This window comes from Lampetra fluviatilis, chromosome 19 (genome assembly GCF_964198595.1).
Source record: "Lampetra fluviatilis chromosome 19, kcLamFluv1.1, whole genome shotgun sequence".
Taxonomy (NCBI): Eukaryota; Metazoa; Chordata; class Hyperoartia; order Petromyzontiformes; family Petromyzontidae; genus Lampetra; species Lampetra fluviatilis.
Window position 1 is genome coordinate 12005813 of NC_136293.1, and position 21496 is coordinate 12027308.

Consider the following 21496-nt stretch of genomic DNA (forward strand, 5'->3'; position numbering starts at 1 on the left):
ATCAAGGTGTTTATTATTTTTTATTGGGGGGGGGGCTGGGGGTTAGATCGCGTAAATATAAATGTGTCGGTTAAACCCGACACCACCCGACATAGCCAATTCGTAAGATTTGTCACGTAAACAATGTGCAAATTAGTTTACTAGTTCAGCTCACCGGTGTGTTGGAGAGTAAACCCGCATCACTTACAATTAGCAAACCAAACAGAGCACACAGATCACGGTGGAAGTTGGCCATTATAGCAACGACGCTCGGTGCATTTTTTTCAAACTCTTTTTTTTAAACGCTGTACAACAACAAAAACCCACGCAAGAGGCCTCTCATTCAAATGCCGCCCGCCTATCACGGTCGCTCTCGACTTTGCATGCCGCGAATGTCCACATGAAACGGCACTGCGCGGCTATTTAAATGTAAATACTAAAAAGCGATTAGTGGCTCACTTGCAAAGGGTGTGATGTACGTAGCCAACCGTGCTAATCGGAGGTGCGCGGGAAGGACAACACATTTGAAACTCAATAACAATTTAATGATCATCAATTAACATTTAATGATGTACTTTAACGTTGGGTTGAATGAAATGTAAAATGGCTCGTCACGAATGTGCAGATTTGATGATGGCCCTGAATTAGCTCTACCCTAATGCGCAAATTGTCTGTAATCTAAGGAGGCTTGGTGGCACCGTTAACCACGGAGTCAGTTTACACACTCGACGATTTGATTAATACTACAGCTGCATTAGGGAATTCAAATCTAATAAAATACCACGTGATCATTACCAATGGCTATTGTGTGCCCGTGCCAGTGCACAACACTAACCACACATTTGAAATACTCTTACGACAGTATTGTATAACCGCGGTACAGCAGTAATGCACTTGCCCAGAACAAAATCCCGCTGCACCTCGACTCATGTTTCAGCCAGGTTCATGCTTGGAATGTTGATTTTGTGTCGAGCAAATTGGAGGGCTAAGAGGAACCCCACGCTTAGGAGGGGGGTAACAACCGACTATAAAACGATCCAGATAGTTAACGTCTCAATGCTAATTGTCCGAGTGATGAGTCGCACAAAATAATTTCCCTTTTAACATTACAGAGCGTGGGGTCATGCGATTAGCGAACACCTATTGAGTTGTAACGGAATACTACCCGGTGGTTGTGGCTCGCGCCGTCTCTGTGCCCCCAGTGGCCGATGCTTACACATCACACCCGGGTACTCGTTTAAGGTCGAGTCTTGCCACGGGACGGTGTTACTCGTGTCGCGTCGAGTCGTAGCACGGTGAGCGAAACACCGATTCAACACGCCACGCAAACTACCCCCACATTCACGCGCATCGTGACGATGATGTGGCAACCAGCAAGCACAAGACGCGTTTGCGTGCAGTCGGGAAGGTGTGTCCACTCCCCACCCAATGGTGAAGGGCGCGGGACGTGGGTTGTTCGCTCACGGCCCGCCTCATTTGAGACGCAAGCTCGGAGCTCTGGCACAAGCACGGTTCTTGAGAATGATTTCTTGCGAGACAACACGTACGAAAACATTTAGACGGGGCATTTTGACGTCAGGGCCAATACCACTCGAACCAGATTTTCCAAACAAAAGGCACTCGGTACCAAACTTGTTTTTCTCTAAATTTAGCGTTTCTATTTCATTTGTGTAATATAACCTTATGGCGGGACCCCGGGGTCCCGAATAAAATATTAAAAATGTATTTATTTTTGGCGACTCCGTCCCACCGCGCACACAAAAACGCCTGGCGCGGATTATTCTGTTGTCATGTCACGCCCAAGCGCAGCAGCGAGGACAAATGCGCAGAAGAAACAAAACTTTAACACTCCGATTAGCGCATCGTGTCGAGCTCGTCGTGAGGAATATATCGCCGTGTCGTTCGCCTTCAACAGACATACAATGACGTCGCAATGCAGTTGATGCGAGAGCCGGGGGCTTATGGGACCCCGGGGTCCCGCCAGAAGGTTAAAAATTACGTACGTCAGTAGAATAGAACAGCTTTTAGAGATGGAATAGCTATCAGAGATGGAATGAACTACCCCGAGTAGCCATATGATTTAAACGAGTACTGTATTATCTCGAGTTTGTGAAGCAACTTGCACCGATTACATAATGCTTAATATAAAACAGCTGGTTAAACTGACTTTCGCCAGGTTAAATCAAGTTTCAATATCTCCCAATAACTTACAGCACCTGCATTAAAAGTAAAATTGAGAATTTTATTTTTTTCAGTGCAATCACGTTTTATCCAGGACTGGATACAAAACATTTACTTTATAAAGATCTTGTAGGGAAACTATTACATAAAATGTACATCTCTGGGCACGTGAAGGAATGTATGCTTCTAAAGAAATCAATAGATACATTTAATTTCTATTGTGTTCAACCTATGTAAGTATATAATTGAACTGTATAAAATATACACACAGTATAATGAATCTGGAAGATAAGAACCTATTTAGTGCATTCTATACAATCAACAGCCACTGTTAATGCTGCCCAAATATGTGTGCAGTTCGGCTAGATTCCAAAACATGTTTAGGGTTAAAAGTCGGCTCATGAAGGTGACATAAAACAACTTCACGGTGACATCATGCTTCAACTATCTTGAGAAGAACGTTACTCTGCAGGCTGTAACATTTTGCATCTGTAGCTTGGGAGGCTGTGTACTCCTGGCTCATAGTTTCACTCCTACAGCTCTTTTGTCCATCTACTGCTGGGTGAAGGCCTCTTCATGCAGTGCAGGGAAATTTCGACCAGACTTCATCATCACGGTCAGTGCGGCTTGATGGAGGCTGGGAGTAGATAGATGGGGGAGCATAGACGTACAGTCCAACAAAGGATTGTGTTGTATCCTTATCTGCTCATAGTTTCAAGACAGGTGGCATAATTCCAGTGACTGGAATGCGGTGAAGGTGTCTCATGCCAAGCTCAGACCGATCTTGGCCAAACGATCGCCTCTCAAAACGACCGTTCCAGTGGAGCAGTGGTTGACACAACCACTGCGAAACTCATCCCGACCAATTCACTACTTTATGATTTCCTTTTATTATGCATGGTTCAGCTGCACACGTTTAAACTGGAAAACAAGGAACAGGGTCCCAAAGGCCTCCGCCCTCGGGTTAACTTCGTTTGCATAATACACACTCATGTTTGAAAACACGACAAAAACATCGCACACAACTGAAACAAACACAAAAAAATCACTCTCAATTACAAGTGCACTTATTAATCACAAACTAGATTTGAAGCTTTCGTGACTGCAAGGATCATATTCTTGGGTTTTTTCGGTAAAGTCACGTAGGTAAAAAATAAAAATTAAAATCACGACGTTTCGGAGGCAACACAAGCCTCCGAAACGTCGTGATTTTTATTTTATTTTTAATTTTTTACCTACGTGACTTTACCGAAAAACCCCAAGAATATAATCACAAACTACAGCGCATTCGCGTGCTACTGCCGTCGTACACAAGTGTGGGGGGAACTGTGTTCACTCACATGTCAGGGCCGAAAAGCCCTGCCTGCCTATGTTTGGAAGTCTAATTTGTAGGTGTTGACAGGACAAAGTGCGCCATGCTCTATTTGACAGTGTTCCAGTGTATACTTTAAATGTCGATTTTTTTTTTCATAATTCTTTAGCAGCTATATTCTTGGTTCTTTCGGTAAAGTCACGTAGAAGTGAAATAATAAAATAATATGAATATTAAACAATTTTATTTTTTTATTGTTTTATATTCATATTATTTTATTATTTCACTTCTACGTGACTTTACCGAAAGAACGAAGAATATGAATCCCTGCAGTCACAAAAGCTTTAAATCTATAGCAGCTGATAAGATTATGGACAAATATTAATCGGTGTAATCGGCTTCAAACAGAAGCATGAACCTTGTTCAAATACATCTAAATGGAAGAGAAATATTGTAAGAAAATTGCACCATATAACCGAAGGTTACGATTGGCTCATAGGTTGTGGTTGAAACTATTCTATTTTTACATTTGGTCCCATACGTTGGAAGGTGTGGCTTTAACAACTTCAACTATCCAGCATTGAGTTATACGTGTCTATAATGTATATAAATAGGCGCATTGCCAAGCACTGCAATACGCATGTGTATAGCAAGAGCAGCATTGTGATACCATGTATGTTAAGAATATAAACTAACATCCTGCTAGGAGGTACAGTAGTCAGAGTGCATGCGAGTTCTTAGGGTGGACTCGGCCCTCTATCCCTGCTTGGTCAATACAATTAATTTGTGTGAAGTTAAACTCTGGTTGTCCTTATGTAATGTTGAACTTCTTTTGCACCGTACGTAGCCAACCGTGCTGCAGAATGAAAACGAACTAAACACAAAAAGCACTTCTAAAGAATTGAGTTTTCAATTTAGGTTTAACCCGCTCTCACCACGAGCTGTAAACACAAGATCACTCTCCATGCCCATTTTAGTGGGAAACCACTGACCATCAATTCCAATTTCTCATTATTATCTGGAGATTGTCTATATCGCACGATATTGCTAAAGGTATGCAAAAGTTGATAAAGAATTACAATTTTTTTTTACCAGTCCTCAGGACACGAAGAAAAGAGAGCTATTGCTTTTCAAGGGACATCCGATATCAGGGTGATACCTGCAATATCAATCGGCATCACGTCGACAGACCACCATCGAGAGAAGGGCGATCCGATACCAGCATTGCCTGCACGGCCCCAGCACCACAACCGTGATGCACGTTTAAAGTTGGCCAGACTCTCCCACAGATTTAGCTCACTGTCGAGACATCGAGACCTTTCAGCGCGACGCAGGCACGCATGTCCACTCGCAAGCACGTGTGCGCACGTACGCACGCACTATTCTGGCTTGGAGTAGCGGCTGGAAAAGATCTTCGCGATGCGTTTGGTTTGGTCTGGGGGAAGTGACGGTGCCAGGTGGGCTTGGAGTCGCGGAGTGCGGCGCGCGTTTGCCCCGCTTGTGCCAATCTCGCCCTCCTGTCACGCACGGGCAAGGGCAAGATCACATGGCAGACAATGCAGTTATTGATTTTGATGGCTTCGAAGTGCACATTAACGAGACGCGCGTTGCAGATGGACATTCAAAATGTCATCTGCAGCACATACTTTCGACATTGTCATCAGTGACAAAGGGGCATCTCTACTCACAACTGTACTAATCAAATTGTTGAAAGTCCATCAAGACAACAAGTATCCTTCAAGCGAGACCTGTATATATAAACAGCCAGATAATACATCAGCAATATTGGCTCAAACAAAGCAGTAGGACAAAAACAATGCACCAACTGTAAATTCACGTAAAACTAAATTACGTTCCAAAGGAACGTTGGAAGCGAAAAACAGGACAGGGTTATAAGAGGTCAAAGTCCTCCGTCGGGCCGGGAACATTGCTGCTCTCAGCAGGCGTTGTTTGTGCAGCGCACACCCACCTACGTCTTCGTGGGGGAGAGAGAGGCGGGAAGAGGGGCAGGGAGAGATGGGGCGAGGGGCCCCACTGAACGGGTGTCCCAAGTGGAATGTCCAGAGGCCCCAGGATTAGCATCTCACGAGGAGCAGTCGCGTGAATGCAGGGCCAAGACAACCAATCAGAGCACTGGGATAGGACGGGCCCCTGCTTGTCCAGTGCAAGATTTAGAAGGAAAAACAATCTCACTTGGGTGGGTGGGTGGCTGGTGGTGGTGGTGGGGAGGGGGAATTTATGGCACGGCTCACAGCGCTCAATTCGCGAGCAGGATTGTGTGATGAGGCCAACTGCAAGTGTCCTCCAGTTGAAGTTAATCTCTTCTGCCGTGTGAACAGCAGCGAGTGTAAAGTGGTCATTTCCATATCTATAGCGATGCCGGGATATGGTAAATATAGTACGTAACGTGATATTTTCCGCAAAAACGTGTTCAGTCTGTTGCTATGCATATACCCTTTTGCATTATTAATCAGTCTATAATCATTGCTCTTTCTCTCCAAAACAAATGTGTTACTAACCTGGAGAAAATTGCAAGAAGATTAAATAATGTTGAAGACGCAGCGCGTATATTGCGCACTCTATTCATACAGTTCTATATCTGTATAACGCAAGATGAAATACACATCGGAGTCTATGTTTAGTACGTTTTCCTTTCATGCAGAAGCTGCTGCTGCTGCACAGTCTGCCCTTTGTCGGCAAATTTTCTTGACCAAGTTAGGTTTGCATAGTGGTGTGGCACAGGTGATGTTCACATTATCCGCTGTTGCCCAATAGCTGGTCACGCTATACCCATCGCACAGTAATTTTGGAAATGCATTCTTCCCATTGCGTCAGTCGTGCAAAAACCAGCCAGAGCCAGTCAGCGCCACTGAGCAGTTCGCTGTGCGGTTATAGTAGAGGCACCCCCCACCCCCGCCCGCCAATCTGTTGGAAACCGGAACAAAGAAAATTGTCGTACTTGGCAAAGTCTAAGCAGTGCCGGGCAGCTTGAAACAACAACAGGAAATGTTTCCACTTATTACGTAACATTGGACCTGTAAAGGAGATGTACATTAATTATCCTGAGCGGCAAAAAAAACTATCAGACAAATTGGGCTTTTACAAGTTCAGCTTCTATATCTTGATTTGAAGCTTTCGTGACTGCAGGAATCCATACTCTTTGGTTCGTTCGGTAAAGTCACGTAGGTAGACAAATAGAATAAAACAAAAAATAATGTCACGACGTTTCGATAGCAACACAAGCGGTCGTCCTCAGGCGGAAAATATAATCTGCTTCTATATGTTTAGACTTTCCAAATAAACACATTGTGTGCCAACCAACGATACTTTGGACAACTTTGAATAATTGCAAAACATCATTGTTGCATTTAAAAAAAAAAATCAGTTATCATCCCGTAATTCAATATTTCAACACCGTTACAACCACGGCCTCGAACGCTTGAGCCGTCCTGGCTTCAAGTAACACATGAAACACTCGGCGTGAAGGACTTTGACAATCACCGAACGATGCCCGTGCAAAAGTGCTCGGGGACACACATCGGGGTCAAAATATTCGAACCCGGTGGTGCATGGTCCAGCATTAATGTCAGCATCGAGTGCTTCTTGTGGGGTTTTATTCTCTCTCTCTCCCCCCTTGTACTGTAATGACCTGTCTAAAACCTCGAGCCAAAAAACAAGTTCAGCCCACTCCACCGCCCCCCTCCATCACCGTTCTTTGAGGTTATATATTTATTATATGTTCCAACAGAGCATGCAGGAAGTGCCAAGACACCCGAAGCATCGCATCATTAACAGTGTGCAAAAACAGTAAGATTTGGTATCTTTTTTTGCGAGCTCCCCAAAAAAAGATTCCAATATTGTTTTGTTTTGCACGTGCTGTGTTGAATTCAGCTGTCAAACTTAATGCGGACTTCGTTCTAAATGAGCTTCGTTCCCAGAGGATTCGTTCACCGAGGTAATTACTATCTTTTGAATCGTAGATCCCTGTGAACATGCGTGGAAGGCAATATGATTTAAATGCAATTTGTATTCGTCAAGGCTTTAATTAAATTTCAGAATTATATGAAAGGGTCTTTAATGTCTGTTCTATCCTGGGTCACGTGCTTCGATAGTCACCTTACTACGCAATTATTTTGAATGTAATTTTGTGCGTTTGCATATGTATGTGCTTGTACCTTTGGAGTGTGCTGTACATTTGTATGTTTAATAAAATATTGCAATTTGTATTCATCAATATTGCTTTTGATAAAAAAAAGTTCCATCTTAGTTTCAAGCTCTCATGCCTGCTCTTTTATCATTTCACTTCCACATTTCTGTACAATGGTGCTGGGCTTGACTGTTCCAGATTGAACCTGTTTGTGCGCATCACCCAAAAAAATGCATAAGCAGCTTTACAACCGCAGCACCTCCCATCAGCATGGTTGGCTAAATACCCCCAAATATATTCCGACCTGGTACTACTACATAGTAGAAATGTAAAGCATTGAAGGACATTGTTTAGAACATGATCACCATAATGAACAAACAGGGATCAATTACGGGCTCCTTTACAACTATGCTTGCTTTTAAGTTTGTGTCAATGTGCTGTTATATATGTCTGAGATACTCAAACAAATGCTTTCTATCGCTTTCAACATTCGCAGAGAATGGAAGTTGGCAGCCTGAAGAACCGTGACCATGCCAAATGCACCAGATAGCAGTTTCTCATTATTTAAGGGTACAAAGCACAACACGAGTCTCTACAAAATCAAGGATCAAATATGTCGGCTCAAGCTGCACTTGTTATTGTATTTGCATGGAAGCAACACGAGTAATGGATACTTGTGAGGACATTGTAAAAGTACAGCATTCTATTTACATGCACATAATGTTCACGGATGACGCGATGTACATGTTTGCGTTATATATCTAAAACCATTTCAATCACAATGGTAAAATACACCGACTAAACATGCTTTACAAAAGCATGTCTATTCCAGTATTTGCAACACACTGCACAACCCTTCCATTCTGGAATCACAATAGGGAATGTTCCAGGTACTCTAGGCAACAAAAATAGCACACAATGACCTCTTCCTTATACGAAACTTTATCTTCAGTCAATTAAATAGAGTATGGTTCTATCAGCTTAACGCTGCCTTGTGTTAAAGCTGATAGGAGGGAGCTGGACAAGGTATTACGATGTGCATCTATAAGGGGGGGGGACCCTGACCCTGCAAGCCAATGCCATGGCAATACCCCATGTACACTGAATGAAACAGTCCATGAGATGATAAAGAGATTAACAGCAAATTACAGCTGCTGCAACCATACATCAGCGCAGATGTTCTTCTCGGCAATTAAGGCGAAGAACATCACCTAATGCAATTATGTGTGTTGCGCTGTGATAATCTCAAACTTTTAAACACTCCCGTTACAAGAGCCTTGAATGTCGGGTAAACGCATAATAATATGTAATTAATGAACCAAGTAGCTTTTGCTATTTTCTTTTTATACGTTACTTAAAAATTTATCCAATGGAGAAAACAGTTGGTTTTTCATTTGCTCTCGAAAATGAATGCAATGGCATTGTATAGATCCACGTATGCAAGCACTAACGTCTCATCGAAAGCACAACTTTCACAATATTGTAACTAGAGTACATTTACAACAGGAAGGCACATGGTTAACGATTAATACTGTACCCACACAGTTATTATGATGATAATGAGCGTCGGGGATTCAGGAGTTCTACATTGACGAGTGTGCAACAAAGAACAGCTCATGTTTTATTTAAGCTCGAGTGCTCACACACGAAACAGGACACAGAGGGCTTGGCCGACCCCCTTCATGAAGCTGAAAGGCAAATGCTAGGTGGGTGAGACAACAAGCCGCTCTTCTGCCGGCTGGGAAACGGAGATCCCTTTTGAAAAACAACGAGTAGGCGCGGTGGTGGCGGCAGCAGCTTGCCCCTTTCACAGATTGGTGTGCAAGGGAGGAGAGTCAAATGACGCTTGTTTTTCAGCTCTCTCGTCATGCGGGCGGATTGGGAAGGAGGGCTTCGGAAAGGGCAACGTGACGCTACAGCCCAGCCAATGGTTCTTAACCAAGTCCGGAGCAAGCAATTCTGTTGCTGGGGCAGTGTGTTAAATACACCGGTTGAAAACAGCTCCCGATGCTCACGGATAAAGGGATCTCCCGTAACGCTGCTGCCCCCCTCCCCCCCCCCCAAAAACCCACAAAAGCCGTGGCAGGAGTTGGCGTTCGGGATGGGGGCATCGCTCTACAGGAGTTGAATTATAGCACCAACAAGGATGAAAACATTTAATGAGGGCTCACCATAAATATACATTCGGGAAAGTCGAGTTTAAAAAAAAAGCAGGTTCTTGGCCTAAAGTGACATTCCTGAACAAGCCTGTAGAGTGCGATGAGGTTTAATGTTAAATGTCAGCAGCTTAAGTTGAAACAAAATTAGAATCGTACAGTAGCCGACTGGCACGGTTAAAACATTTTTGTTGCATCACCTTCCTCGTCAACGCAGGAAACCACAGCGATTCAACTGTAGAATTGTGATACAACTGCAAAGCTACATTTAAAAAGACTGCAGCTGGGATATCCGAGGGCTTCATGAAAATGGCTTGATGGAAAAGCCACGCACAGTTATCGTAACGGGGCTCAGCTGGGGACCTTTGTGCCAACTGTTAGCGGGCAACCTTTCACCCGCATTCTCTTTGTTCATGTGTCCACATGGACCAGCAACATACAAGGAGCCTTGCAGGCATCTCTCGCAGCACCTATACTCGTAAACACGCTCGCAAATTTGGTGGCCTACAGCGTAAACTTCACGCTGCTCGATACTGAATGATCCGCCAGTCACTTGCGCAAATGACGCGCACACACCCACAGCCACACCGAGGTGTGTAATTCAATGACGGTACGAATACGTGGCCATGATTTTAATAGGTCAATGTTTGCAGTTAACATTTCCTCAAGTGTGCATGCAGTGAAACCCCGGCAAGCTAGATTTTACACATAGACGCACCAGGTCAGCAATAAAATGTTGTTTTCTGTTTTTAAAATACAGATGAAATGCTGTAATAGAATATATAAGAAACAGTAATAGAATATAATTGAATGCACATGCTATGTACTTTATAATATGTGATGCAATCTATAACGTATAATATAAATACACGAGAACATGTTACATTGTTCAGAATGTATAAAATAAGTAAAGTGTAACAAATGTACTTAACAATACGTCGTTAGTGGTGGGTGATGGTGGGGAGGTGATAGGCTAAGGGTGCCTGGGGAATGGTGGGTACAATAACACACACCGTAATACATTTACAGCAACACAGTAACAGGGTAGTTTTTACATTGATAATAAATTAGTTTAGCAGCTCGCCAAACTCTTTGGTTTGCACCCAATAGGTCCGCCGACCCGAGGATTTGCTATCCAGTATTCGCGTTTATGTTTGGAACAGTTAAGCCTGTGCCTGCTATGGTGCCTTCATACTGAGAAACACTGGCTTGCAATGTGATAGGTGCATAGGTCAACAGAAAGTGGAGACCAAGTGAATGCACGTTTCTCTCCAACACTGCTTGCTACAGGAAGCTCAGATAATGACACAGAAGTAAATTTGACCACATTAGGAATGGCTTTGTGACACGTGCACACATACGTGAATCCACTCACAGTATGATGCCGTGCATCATTATAGTCAGTGGAGGGTTGTTGGTAATCCAATGGGGTATATCAATGTTCACGTGACAACTTTCCTCTAGGCCGCATCCGTTTTACTGGATTCTTTCACAAAAATCTGATGCTGCCTGCTGCGGTGACGAACGTATATTTTGATCATGATGAACACAAAGCTGCCTTGATCATCGATTATCCAGCTGCTTCCAACATTATCTTGCTGCGGTCCCGGGCCGATCCGGCAAAACCGCTCCAGATGCTGTAACCAGTCCGGCGATCGGCACGATGTGCGAGACTAGAAAAGTAGCTCAGCTTGATTTCAGTGTTCTATAATTATATACATTACATGATACACTACGTACAACTTAAACAATTAAAATACTGTACGTATATACATCACCCCACGCAGAGTCTTCGAGAAAGGAGTGGTAAGTACGGTACAGTAAATACAATAACATTTTAAAGTAGGATATTTATCCGTCTATTTGTATGTTTATTTATGCCAATTGCATACAGTAAACACATTTAAAACACACAAAAAACAACACCTAAAAAGCATGTCATACAAGAATGTGCAATTTTAAATAATTATTATCGATTATTTAGCATTTTTTTTTCAATCCGCAATGCCCCGAAGCAACCGGATAATCGATGATCTACTGTATATCTATTATCTATTGTATATCGATGATCTCCTGTATATAAGTAAAATAACGGTGGAGGTGATTCACACGGCCACATTCAGCACTCAGCGAAAAAAATAAACCGTTGCAGTAAAACCACAATATTCTGCAAAACCTTCAGTGTGGCCATCAAACGAAGATTAAAGAAACGTATTATTTGGGTCTTTCGGTAAAGCCACGTAGAGAGAACAAATACAAAAAAATCACGACGTTTCGATCGTAACACAAGCAATCGTCATCAGGTGAAAAATATAGCGGGAGAGCTGCCGAGAATATATTATATTGCTTGTGTTGCGATCGAAACGTTGTGATATTGTTATTATTTTTATTATTTGTTCTATCTACGTGGCTTTACCGAAAGACCCAAAGAATATGAATTCCTGCAGTCACGAAAGCTTTAAGTCCAGATTAAACAAACGAGCCGCCAAACCCTGAATTAGATCCTTTGTCTGATGTTAATAACGTATCCAAGAGAGTCTCAATGGGTCCTCGTGGGATTTTTTTTTCCATATATGTTTTCAGGAGGGTGCCACACTAGAATTTGTAACTATTTTGCTTAGTTGTTTGGCATGTGGGAGAAAACTGCAACATCTGGAGAGAAAACAAACTATGCATATTAGGGGTAAGACACAATGCTAACAGGTGCACCTCCTATTAGCACGGTTGGCTACGTACGATGCGAAACAAGTTCAACATACATACATGATGGCTACTGCTGTACGGTAATGTGTCGGGCTTGTGCAGTCTGAGTTGACACCACCAGGTCCTCCCAAGCAGGTCTCCCCCCCATCCCACACACAGCCAGGCTTACGTTTACTTGACTTTTGAGGTCTGACAAAAATGTTTCACTTTCAGGGTGACTTGGTTATACTGATCCCTGAACCAAGTGAGATTTGTTTTAATTCGGGCTAAGAATAAACACGACTTTGAACGGCGAGCCAACGAGTCACGGGGAAGTATACTGGGGATACAGGATGAATGTGTTAACTTGAAATTAATTATTCGTCCCCAGCGACATCCTCTCGATGGGGCTTTCACTTGCGTTGGGACAGGAAACGCACTTCCAGAGAATCTATCACTCGTTGAAAATGTGTCTCTTACGGCAACCGCAATGTTCACATAACAAGCTCAGATGTTTCATTTCTGAGCATTAATAATACAAACTTAGGATCAATTATATGGGAACTTTAAATATCACACTGGGGGGGGGCAGGGCAATATGTTAAATACAGTGAGCATACCAAAGGTTCGTGAATATAAACAGCTGGAGTATCCATGGGGGGTCTTCAATGAATGGCCTGTGAATGTGACTACCTACCAGAATGACGAAAACTCGTTTCCAGAGCTTGGAGTGGTCCCTGACAAAGATCACCGGTTGAGGGTCGCTCCTCAATTTTAAACTGTCAATGTGAATGCCCAAACTGTGTTATGTTCCCAGTAAAGGGCAGCAGAAACTGACCGCGATTATTTTATTCATGAAGGCAGCACTGTAGGCTTAAGTATGAGTTATTATGACTTAGAAATAACCCTACAGAGTGAATGTGATGCATTGTTGCCATTTGGCAGGATGAGCTATTCATAGTGTCTGTTGCTAAAGTACGAGGTTCTTGGTTGTACTCTTAATACAAACATAAGCAGTGGATTTACAAGAGGGTTTTTATTTATCGTTTGGTAGAGCGTTGACCCTGTGGGTTAGCGAACTGAACCTGGTTACCTGGGTTCGAGTTTCAGCCACGGCTCACATCAGTGTCAAGTGGTACAACGACCAGCACTAACGAATCCGGTAAAGTATGGTCAAACAATCCTCGTGACTAATATGGCATGGGAAGGCGATCATCCAACAGTGGATTGACAAAAACACTTTGAATTATGATTTTCTATTCAAAGGTTAAAAAGTACAGTGTTCATATGTACAAATGTTTCAAGTTAATGTCGTCTAAAGGCCTTCAAAAAATCATCCAGTGAGATGTCTGTAATTCGAGTCGAAGGGCCTTCTAAAAATCATCCAGTGAGATGTCTGTAATTCGATATCCGTGGGGTCTGGCCGATTAATGATTCATAACTTTAACCTGTGCCTTGGACTCCTAAGTCCATGACTTTTCAAATAAAAAAGTGCAAAAGCAGCCCCCCAGATGGGCACCAAATATATCTTATCTGCAGAATTCATGGCCCAAAGCAAATCCGTGCACAGTAAAGCACAAAATTCATTATACATTTTTTTAAGTTATGCAAATGTGAAAGAAGACTTATGATTATGATGAGAAAGGTAATGGATGAAGATAAATATGCTTGTTGTCCCCCTGTCTTTGTGACCCATAACTGCCGCCGCTGTCATCACTATCGTATTAATATAATTATCGTCTTAAACCAATGGCGATTATGATGATCGACGTCTCTTTCACCACCACCAGTTACCGTTGCTGAGACAGCTTCCCAGGAAGGGCATTAGTGCGGCAGCTTTGCGGCCATGTTGTCGCATACGGTACAAACATATCTATTCTCAAACTAATGCGGGACATTTGTTTGCGGATAAACCTATCTATAGGACAGTCTGTCCACAGGAGAAAAACCACTGTTCACATCCCAGAGTGGTAGTTATCTTATGAACCCATGAGCGATGATAAGCCAAGATCATACCAGTTAGGAATTTTAGCTCAACTTTTTGCCCTTGAGCCGAGCTCTAACCAGTGCTCCAAATAGTTGGGAGACATGGATGTATTGGCAGTACACCGGTGCAGCATAACACACCGGTCCTTATAAAACAGCCTAAAATAAACATTTGAACTGACATTCATCTTCCGAATGCTTCGACATCACGAGAACTGATTTTGACGCACCCCGCACGATTTTCTGACCGGGGTTGCGAATTGCAGGAAAATAAATAATGATTGTGAAAAGTAGTTTTTTTTTTATACCGCGCACCGGTGTATACCGCCAATACGTTCATATGTATATGTATGTTAAACACAGGCTTTGGCATTTTAAAAGACATTTAATAGATTTTGAATGAACAACCTGGTTATAGAATTGGGAGACAGAAGAGAAATGAGAAAATCGGACTTGCACAAAATCATCTCTCGTACAGTCGGTAGTTTTATAACTTGCAGAGGGAAATGCGGGCGTGAGTGCCAGTCTCTCTCACCTTCCGTGCGGAGAATGCAGGGAATACAGGGGCCAGCCTCAGTGCCCTCATTGAAGCCTCCAAGTCACGAGGTGGCAGGAAGAAGTTGGGCAGAGGCTCTGGTCCAGGGCTAGTGGCATGGCATCAAGTTAAGATAATGACTCACTTCATAGAAACTTTGGATTCTAAAGACTTGGTGGAAACAGCCAAAGCTTAAAATAGCAAACAAACTAGGCCGTTCAAATGGAAAATGTTACATTACAATAGGTCAATTTTACCATTCACTTCAAAACATCACCAGTAATATTCCGATTACATTTCGATTTAAAGCTTTCGTGACTGCAGGGATTCATATTCTTGGTTCTTTTGGTAAAGTCACGTAGAAGGGAAATAATAAATAAAAATAAAACATAAAATTCTCGCGACGTTTCGATTGCAACACAAGCAATCATCATCAGGTGTGGTTTTTCTACGTGACTTTACCGAAATAACCAAGAATACATTTATTATACTTAATATGGGAAGAACCCAATTATATTCCATTCAAATAATTAACTACGGAATAATAAAAACGGATGTCTCTCATATTGTGATGATGGCAGCGACTGATAATGGTGGAACGATGCTCTTTTAAAGATTTCTCAGCGCAATTAAGGATACACATTCAAGTCGCTTTCCTCCACTTCTTCAATTCCTTGCGCCTCCTGCTCCTCATCGGATGAGTGCTCATCACTTGCTGCTGCTCTGCGTTCGTCCCGAGAGACTATCTGACCGACACGTTTCTCAGTGGTTCGCTCTTGATCGCTGTGACTCGAAGAAGAACCGTGGCTCTCACGCGTGCCTTCAGATTCCCCGTGATCCGTCTCCTCATTTTCAGAAAGGGTGTTCTCAGTCTGTCGCTCCGAAATAACCGATGCAGCAGCACTCACCGAGGAGGCTGCAACATCAGCATCTGCATCAGCCCTCGCGTCATCAAACTGTTCATCGTTGATGTCCACTTCTAGCAATGCGCAGTGGTCATTGTTTTGTGAATGCATACCCTGTGATGGGATGGGCGTGTTATAATTTTCTGAACTTTCAGGCCCCAGCTCTTCCAAGCCAACAGATGCAAGTCTACTTATTTCACCATCGTCCATCACAGCAGGATCTGTGTCTATCTGTTCAAAGTCGGGCGCGGCAGTAAGAGTGGGCTGCTCAGGACTGCTCGTGTTCCTCCGCGTGCCTTCTTCCGACGGGATGAGTGAAGTGAGACTGTACTCTGCTCTGGGTCTGCCATGAGCGTGGGACTCGGGGTCGGACACAACGCTGGACCAGGGGCTCGTCTTGTCCGTGATCACCGAGATGTCGTTCAGTGTTCGTGGCTCCACGACGTGCTCGTCAAAGTCACCGTCACCGTAATCGCTTGCGCTCCCGATGACAAAATCTCTGACGCCAGTGCCAATGATGTCATCAAATCCGTCGATTTGGTGCGCGTAGTGTTCACCTCGACGGAAGTCGTCATCCTCGGCTGACAGGCTGCCAGATGCGAGCTCGGCAGCATTTGTAAACATGCGCGCGGACATAGGTGTTTCCGCATCAAACGAGATGGGCAGCAGGTGGTCACCAATGCCCACTGGATCCCATGAATCAGCCGGCTCGTGTTCCCTGGCGGTCGTTGATCGATCAGACAGGAGGGCCGGCTCCACGCTGTCAGCATTCTCCTCGAACACAGGCTCTTGTGTCGACGGTGGCAGCGCCGTGCCTGCTGCACCATGCAAACCTGATTATCCATGCATGGATTAGCCTATCTAGCATTAACACACAGGCCATCTTTTTCAGTACAGCAATGGGTAATCGTACGCAAATAGGCAATGCAAATTACAGGAATGATTTAAAAAAAATTGGAAGTTAGCGTTGACTCTGACTTATGATGACTTGCTTATGCTTACGTCTCAGGCATATAACGTCATACGTGAATGACCTACAATAATTGGCGAGCAGCTGTAGGAAACGAAATGTCAACTCCTTGCCAACTGGCTCATGGCAAAATTTAAATCGGCAATATTCAAACTCCACCCGTCATCTTGCAATCAAGCGCAGAATGCTATTACTAATCATCAGATGCATGTAATGCAAAATGCCTTCAACTGCACTTGAATTTAATTTCAGTGAATGTTAAAAGTTAGAGCATGGTGCAGCACAATGAATGTCATTTGAAAATCCTTACTTTAACCTAAAATGTTACGCACATCGAAAACGTCCTCAATTGGAAGTACGACTATTTGTGCTGTTGTGCACAGTCCATTTTAGGCCGCTATCCATCAACACTATCCATTGAGGCCGCTTATGCAATCACCACATTAGTACAAGTCAATTAAGAACAGTGCACCGAATGGTCATCTCACAGTGTTTGTGGAGGTCTCTTACCTGTAATGCAAGGCAACCCTGGACAATTTCTTTAATGATCCGAACAATTGCTAAACTAAACAGATGGTACTCTAAACCAGTCTAAATTTCCCTCGCAGAAATAAACGTTGATATGCAAGTACTGGACTAGACAGCTCATTGGGTAATGGACTGCTATTTTATGTTGGTGACTAAATAGTCAATATGCCACGGATTTGCATGTTTTCTGATCAATATGCTCTTTTATAGATATCGGTGTACTTGCAAAAATAAATTTTACCCATGCCTCTTTGCGTTGACTGTTATTAAACATGAGTGCGTTTGGAGAGGGCATATCACTGGAAGGAATAATGGCTGAAGGGTCAAAGCCAGATGATGGAATGAACGCCTGCCACCATGTTGAGGAGTCGATGAGAGCGACTCATGTGCACAAATCGGATGGATCGTGGATTGTGATTTAGGAGGACCCTTGAGAGATGGTGATGGCGTGGTGTGAACGCTGTAAACCAGCGGTAGAAAGATTATAGAAAATATGGCGATGAATATAATTGGTGTTGGTTGTGGTAATAGTCATTAACTATAATTTCAATTATACTGTCAATATGATGGTTGTTCAATGATTGGTGTGTAGTGTGATGTTATAAAGAATGACATGTAACACATGGTAATGGTTTGAGTTACAAATGAGAATGGCGACGATGATTTATATTTGCTTACTTCCTTGTAAGTAAACTAATTACTGACCGCACATGAGGCTGTTGACCTCTGACACCAGGCGACTGGACTTCTCCAGCAGCTCGTCATGCATCTCACCGCTCGTGCCCGTTGGCTCTGTGCCACCCGTACACAGCGGGTGGCTCTGTTCCCCGACTGTTCCCTTACGGGGCCCCTCCGACTGCCTCTGCCAAGGATCCGGCACGACCGACAGCCTTTTGGTGAAGAAGCGTTGCATGTCGTCCAGCTCCCGCAGGTTCTTCCTGTAGGAAAACATGCGAGGGTGTCTTCGTTGAGGTGGGTGGCATGGTCACGGCTCACAGTAGTAGTTCTGGAGACACAGTGGAGAACAACCTAAAACTATTAATTTTTTTTCATTTTACCAGGTAAGGCCCACTGGGCTATATAGCTCTTTTTCAGAAGCGACCTGGCCACAAATGATTGCTTAATGAAGTGGCTTATCATGTGGAAATTTACAGCAGCCAAATACTCTAAATGCGTGATGTTGATTCTAAATGTGAAAGGAAAACCCAGAGGACCTGGAGTAAAATCCACGTGACAACGGGGAGAACATGCAAATTCCGAATATACTGGTGTCAAGGGTCAGGATCAAAACCACGACCTGTATACCTGACCAAGTAGTGAACATCTCGCCATCGTGATACAAACCTAAGCAAGCACTTAATTCCTGAACCCACAGAAAAACATCGCAGTTTCAATTTGCCACAAAAAAAATGGTCGGCATTGAATTCAATTCAAACTTCGCACGGCAGATGCGGCTACCTCCTATCAACGACGGAAAGTTAATGAGGGGTCCACACTGCATACCGTGGCCACAAATCTCAAACCGTGGACCTCCGTGTAACGCCACTGCCCGCTTCGATCCATTGCCCGGCAGCATTTTCAGATATTCACTAGGCTGCTCCTGAAGCCATCAACTCACTCATCCATCTCCAAATGAACATAGCAGCGTTGCTGATCAGCTCCCCACCATACGAAAAAGGAATAGAGCAGCAGCAGCAGCTGACAAAATACATATATATGGACTGCTTGTAACCTTTCATGCAAAAACCTGATTGGTATTAAATAAATGAATAGAGCACATTACAATAAAAACTGGCAGCCTAATAAAAACCTGTTTCTTTTAACAGAACATCAATACTGTGCATTTCTAAAAGGCTCATTATATATGGAAATAGGAGACGAAAGGCGTTTTATATATTTTTGGTCTGGCCAAGTCACCATAGCTCATTATTAATTCCACCTGCCCAATCCTACAAGTGCTGCACATTCACTTACAGTGGTCATCTCGATTAATCCCCAATGAAAATGAGGTTCACATCCTCCACTGCGCAGATCATGTCAGACCGTGCGGCTATTAAAAAGTGGGCGGTGCCAACCGAACAAGGGACACCCAGATCACCCGGTGCCTCGGGCGAACCTCGCAGAAATGTGACAGCCTTAAACAAACTTCCTTTCAAGCTGCCACCTTCTGCACACAAGCTTGGGCTGTTGCCCCTTAGCCCGCTGCTACCTGAGGCTCTTCAGGAGGGTGGATTTCGCGGGCTCACTGGAGTCTCCACTTCCATCGCTGACGCTGCCACCGCTGCTGCCGTTGCTGCCCACGGACTCTGCATGCGTGGGACCGGATGCCTCCCCGGGCGCGCTCCCCTCTGGCTGTTGCAGAGACTGGTGGAAGCGGCGCACGTTGTCGCGGTGCTCCCGGAAGCGCGAGCGGCTTGTGCCGACGCCCGCCGCCGTTGCCCTGTGCCGCCACAGCAGCAAACAGCGCCGGCGTCGATGAGCAAATGTTTCATGAATTTACAAACAGCAATATAATGACGGTGCTCAAGCCTGTAAGTCAGAAAATCGGATACAGGGCTGTTTCAGCGACACCGCTTAAATAAATAAAGAGCCATATACCAATGTGCCCAAAGAAGAGAGTTTTCAATCTGAGCTTATTACCTGCTCTGACATATGAATAATAAATATGGACACTGGCAAAGAAAATGAATGAAAAATGTAAGTTAAAAAGTGCACAAATAAGCATGGAGAGACAGGAAGAAGAACACACGTATCACAGACAAAAATTGACATTCGAGACACCAGAATAACTATTCTGAAGAGACAAGTGGGCTTGGGCAGGAAGACACTGCTCTTGACGGGATGATGGCCCGTGGTCGAGACTGACCACGGAGCAGTAACCAAAAAATCACGAACAGCACACGGAGAGGGAGAGATGAGATCGGCTCGTGTGTTGGAGCTCGGTGGATAGTTGCATCATGAGACCACGAGGAATGGCTACGACTCGGGGACATCTTCATTCAGCAGTGGATGCAGCACGGCTGGCGGCCAGCGTGCCTGTGATGCGGAACTTTAGATGTGAGGGTTGGTGGATCGCACACACTCGTGAAATACCCGACCCGTCAGCCATTATCCCTTCCTGCTAAGCGCCTTGCCCAATGCTTTTTTTTACGGTCAATAAGGTGTCACTAATTTGTGCATTTTCTCCAAGTGTTGCATGTTGCTACTGGTTAGCATTTGAAATGTATCAATATGTAACATTATTTAACGTGACTGTACAGTGCTTAAAATGTATTAAACGCTATGAAGCTATTAAGAACTTTAAACGCATTATTTACTATAAAGACAAAGACACCCTGTGTATAGCCTTTGACAGACTGTGAGGGCAAGTGCTGTTAGCGAGCACCTATGAAGGCCAGCACAGTACACGAGGGGGTGGGTGGCCAGGACCAAGCCCGACCACCTTTGTCTCCCCAGTAGAGATGTTTACACACCGCACCAAGTACTAATTTGAGGCTGAGTCGACCTATATGCTACATAACACTCCTGTACAGCATTTAACGTGAATTATACACAATACCGCTATTATATAACATTGAATCTAAATTATGAATAATATAATACTATTAAACAGAATTTCAAATGTAAATCAAATAGTACTCGCCGAATGATATCCCAGCATTATGCGTTGATGTATTGGGAGTTGTTACCACCTGCTACTGCTGCACACGAGTTCTCCACGCCACGCCACGCACTCTCTCTGCCGACAAATTCGGCCCTGGATTCGGCACGTAGACTTTGATTCGTCGAATGCTTGAAAGGTGCCGAAACTAAATCAAATGTTAATCTGTATTTGTCCCATTCGAAATAAACACTGATTATTGGGGTTGGGTTAGGGTTACTTATAGGACCACAGAGATTGGGAAATTGTTTCCACCGGTTCTGGCTGCTTAGCTGCTTGTCTTGGGTTTCAGACTTCTCTGAATCACTCTCTTGAGAGTGGACGAAAACCGTTGAGCATTACAAATTCTACTTTATTAGAACGTATTATTTCAAATTAAATAGGGAGAAATTGTAATGTGTCACCTTCCTCCACAAACTGGATCAATTATCTGCCACTGGCAAGATCCCAAGGT

General features: G+C 43.8%; 1 protein-coding gene across 2 annotated transcripts in view; it reads right to left on the reverse strand.

Moving 5' to 3' along the window:
- Nucleotides 1–3775: 3775 nt before the first annotated feature.
- The window catches only part of C2CD3 (C2 domain containing 3 centriole elongation regulator), a 44654-nt gene continuing 26933 nt past the window's right edge, over nucleotides 3776–21496 (reverse strand). Inside the window, exons 31-35 of one of the 2 annotated variants that reach the window (XM_078865088.1) lie at nucleotides 19591–19821; nucleotides 18087–18319; nucleotides 15618–16698; nucleotides 14979–15087; nucleotides 3776–4989 (exon numbers count right to left, since the gene is read on the reverse strand). In XM_078865088.1, coding sequence (XP_078721214.1) covers nucleotides 4852–4989; nucleotides 14979–15087; nucleotides 15618–16698; nucleotides 18087–18319; nucleotides 19591–19821 — 1792 coding nt within the window. In that variant the 3' untranslated portion in view covers nucleotides 3776–4851. Of the gene's footprint in view, nucleotides 4990–14978; nucleotides 15088–15617; nucleotides 16717–18086; nucleotides 18320–19590; nucleotides 19822–21496 lie in introns of both variants that reach the window. The other variant, XM_078865087.1, reaches the window with a different exon arrangement.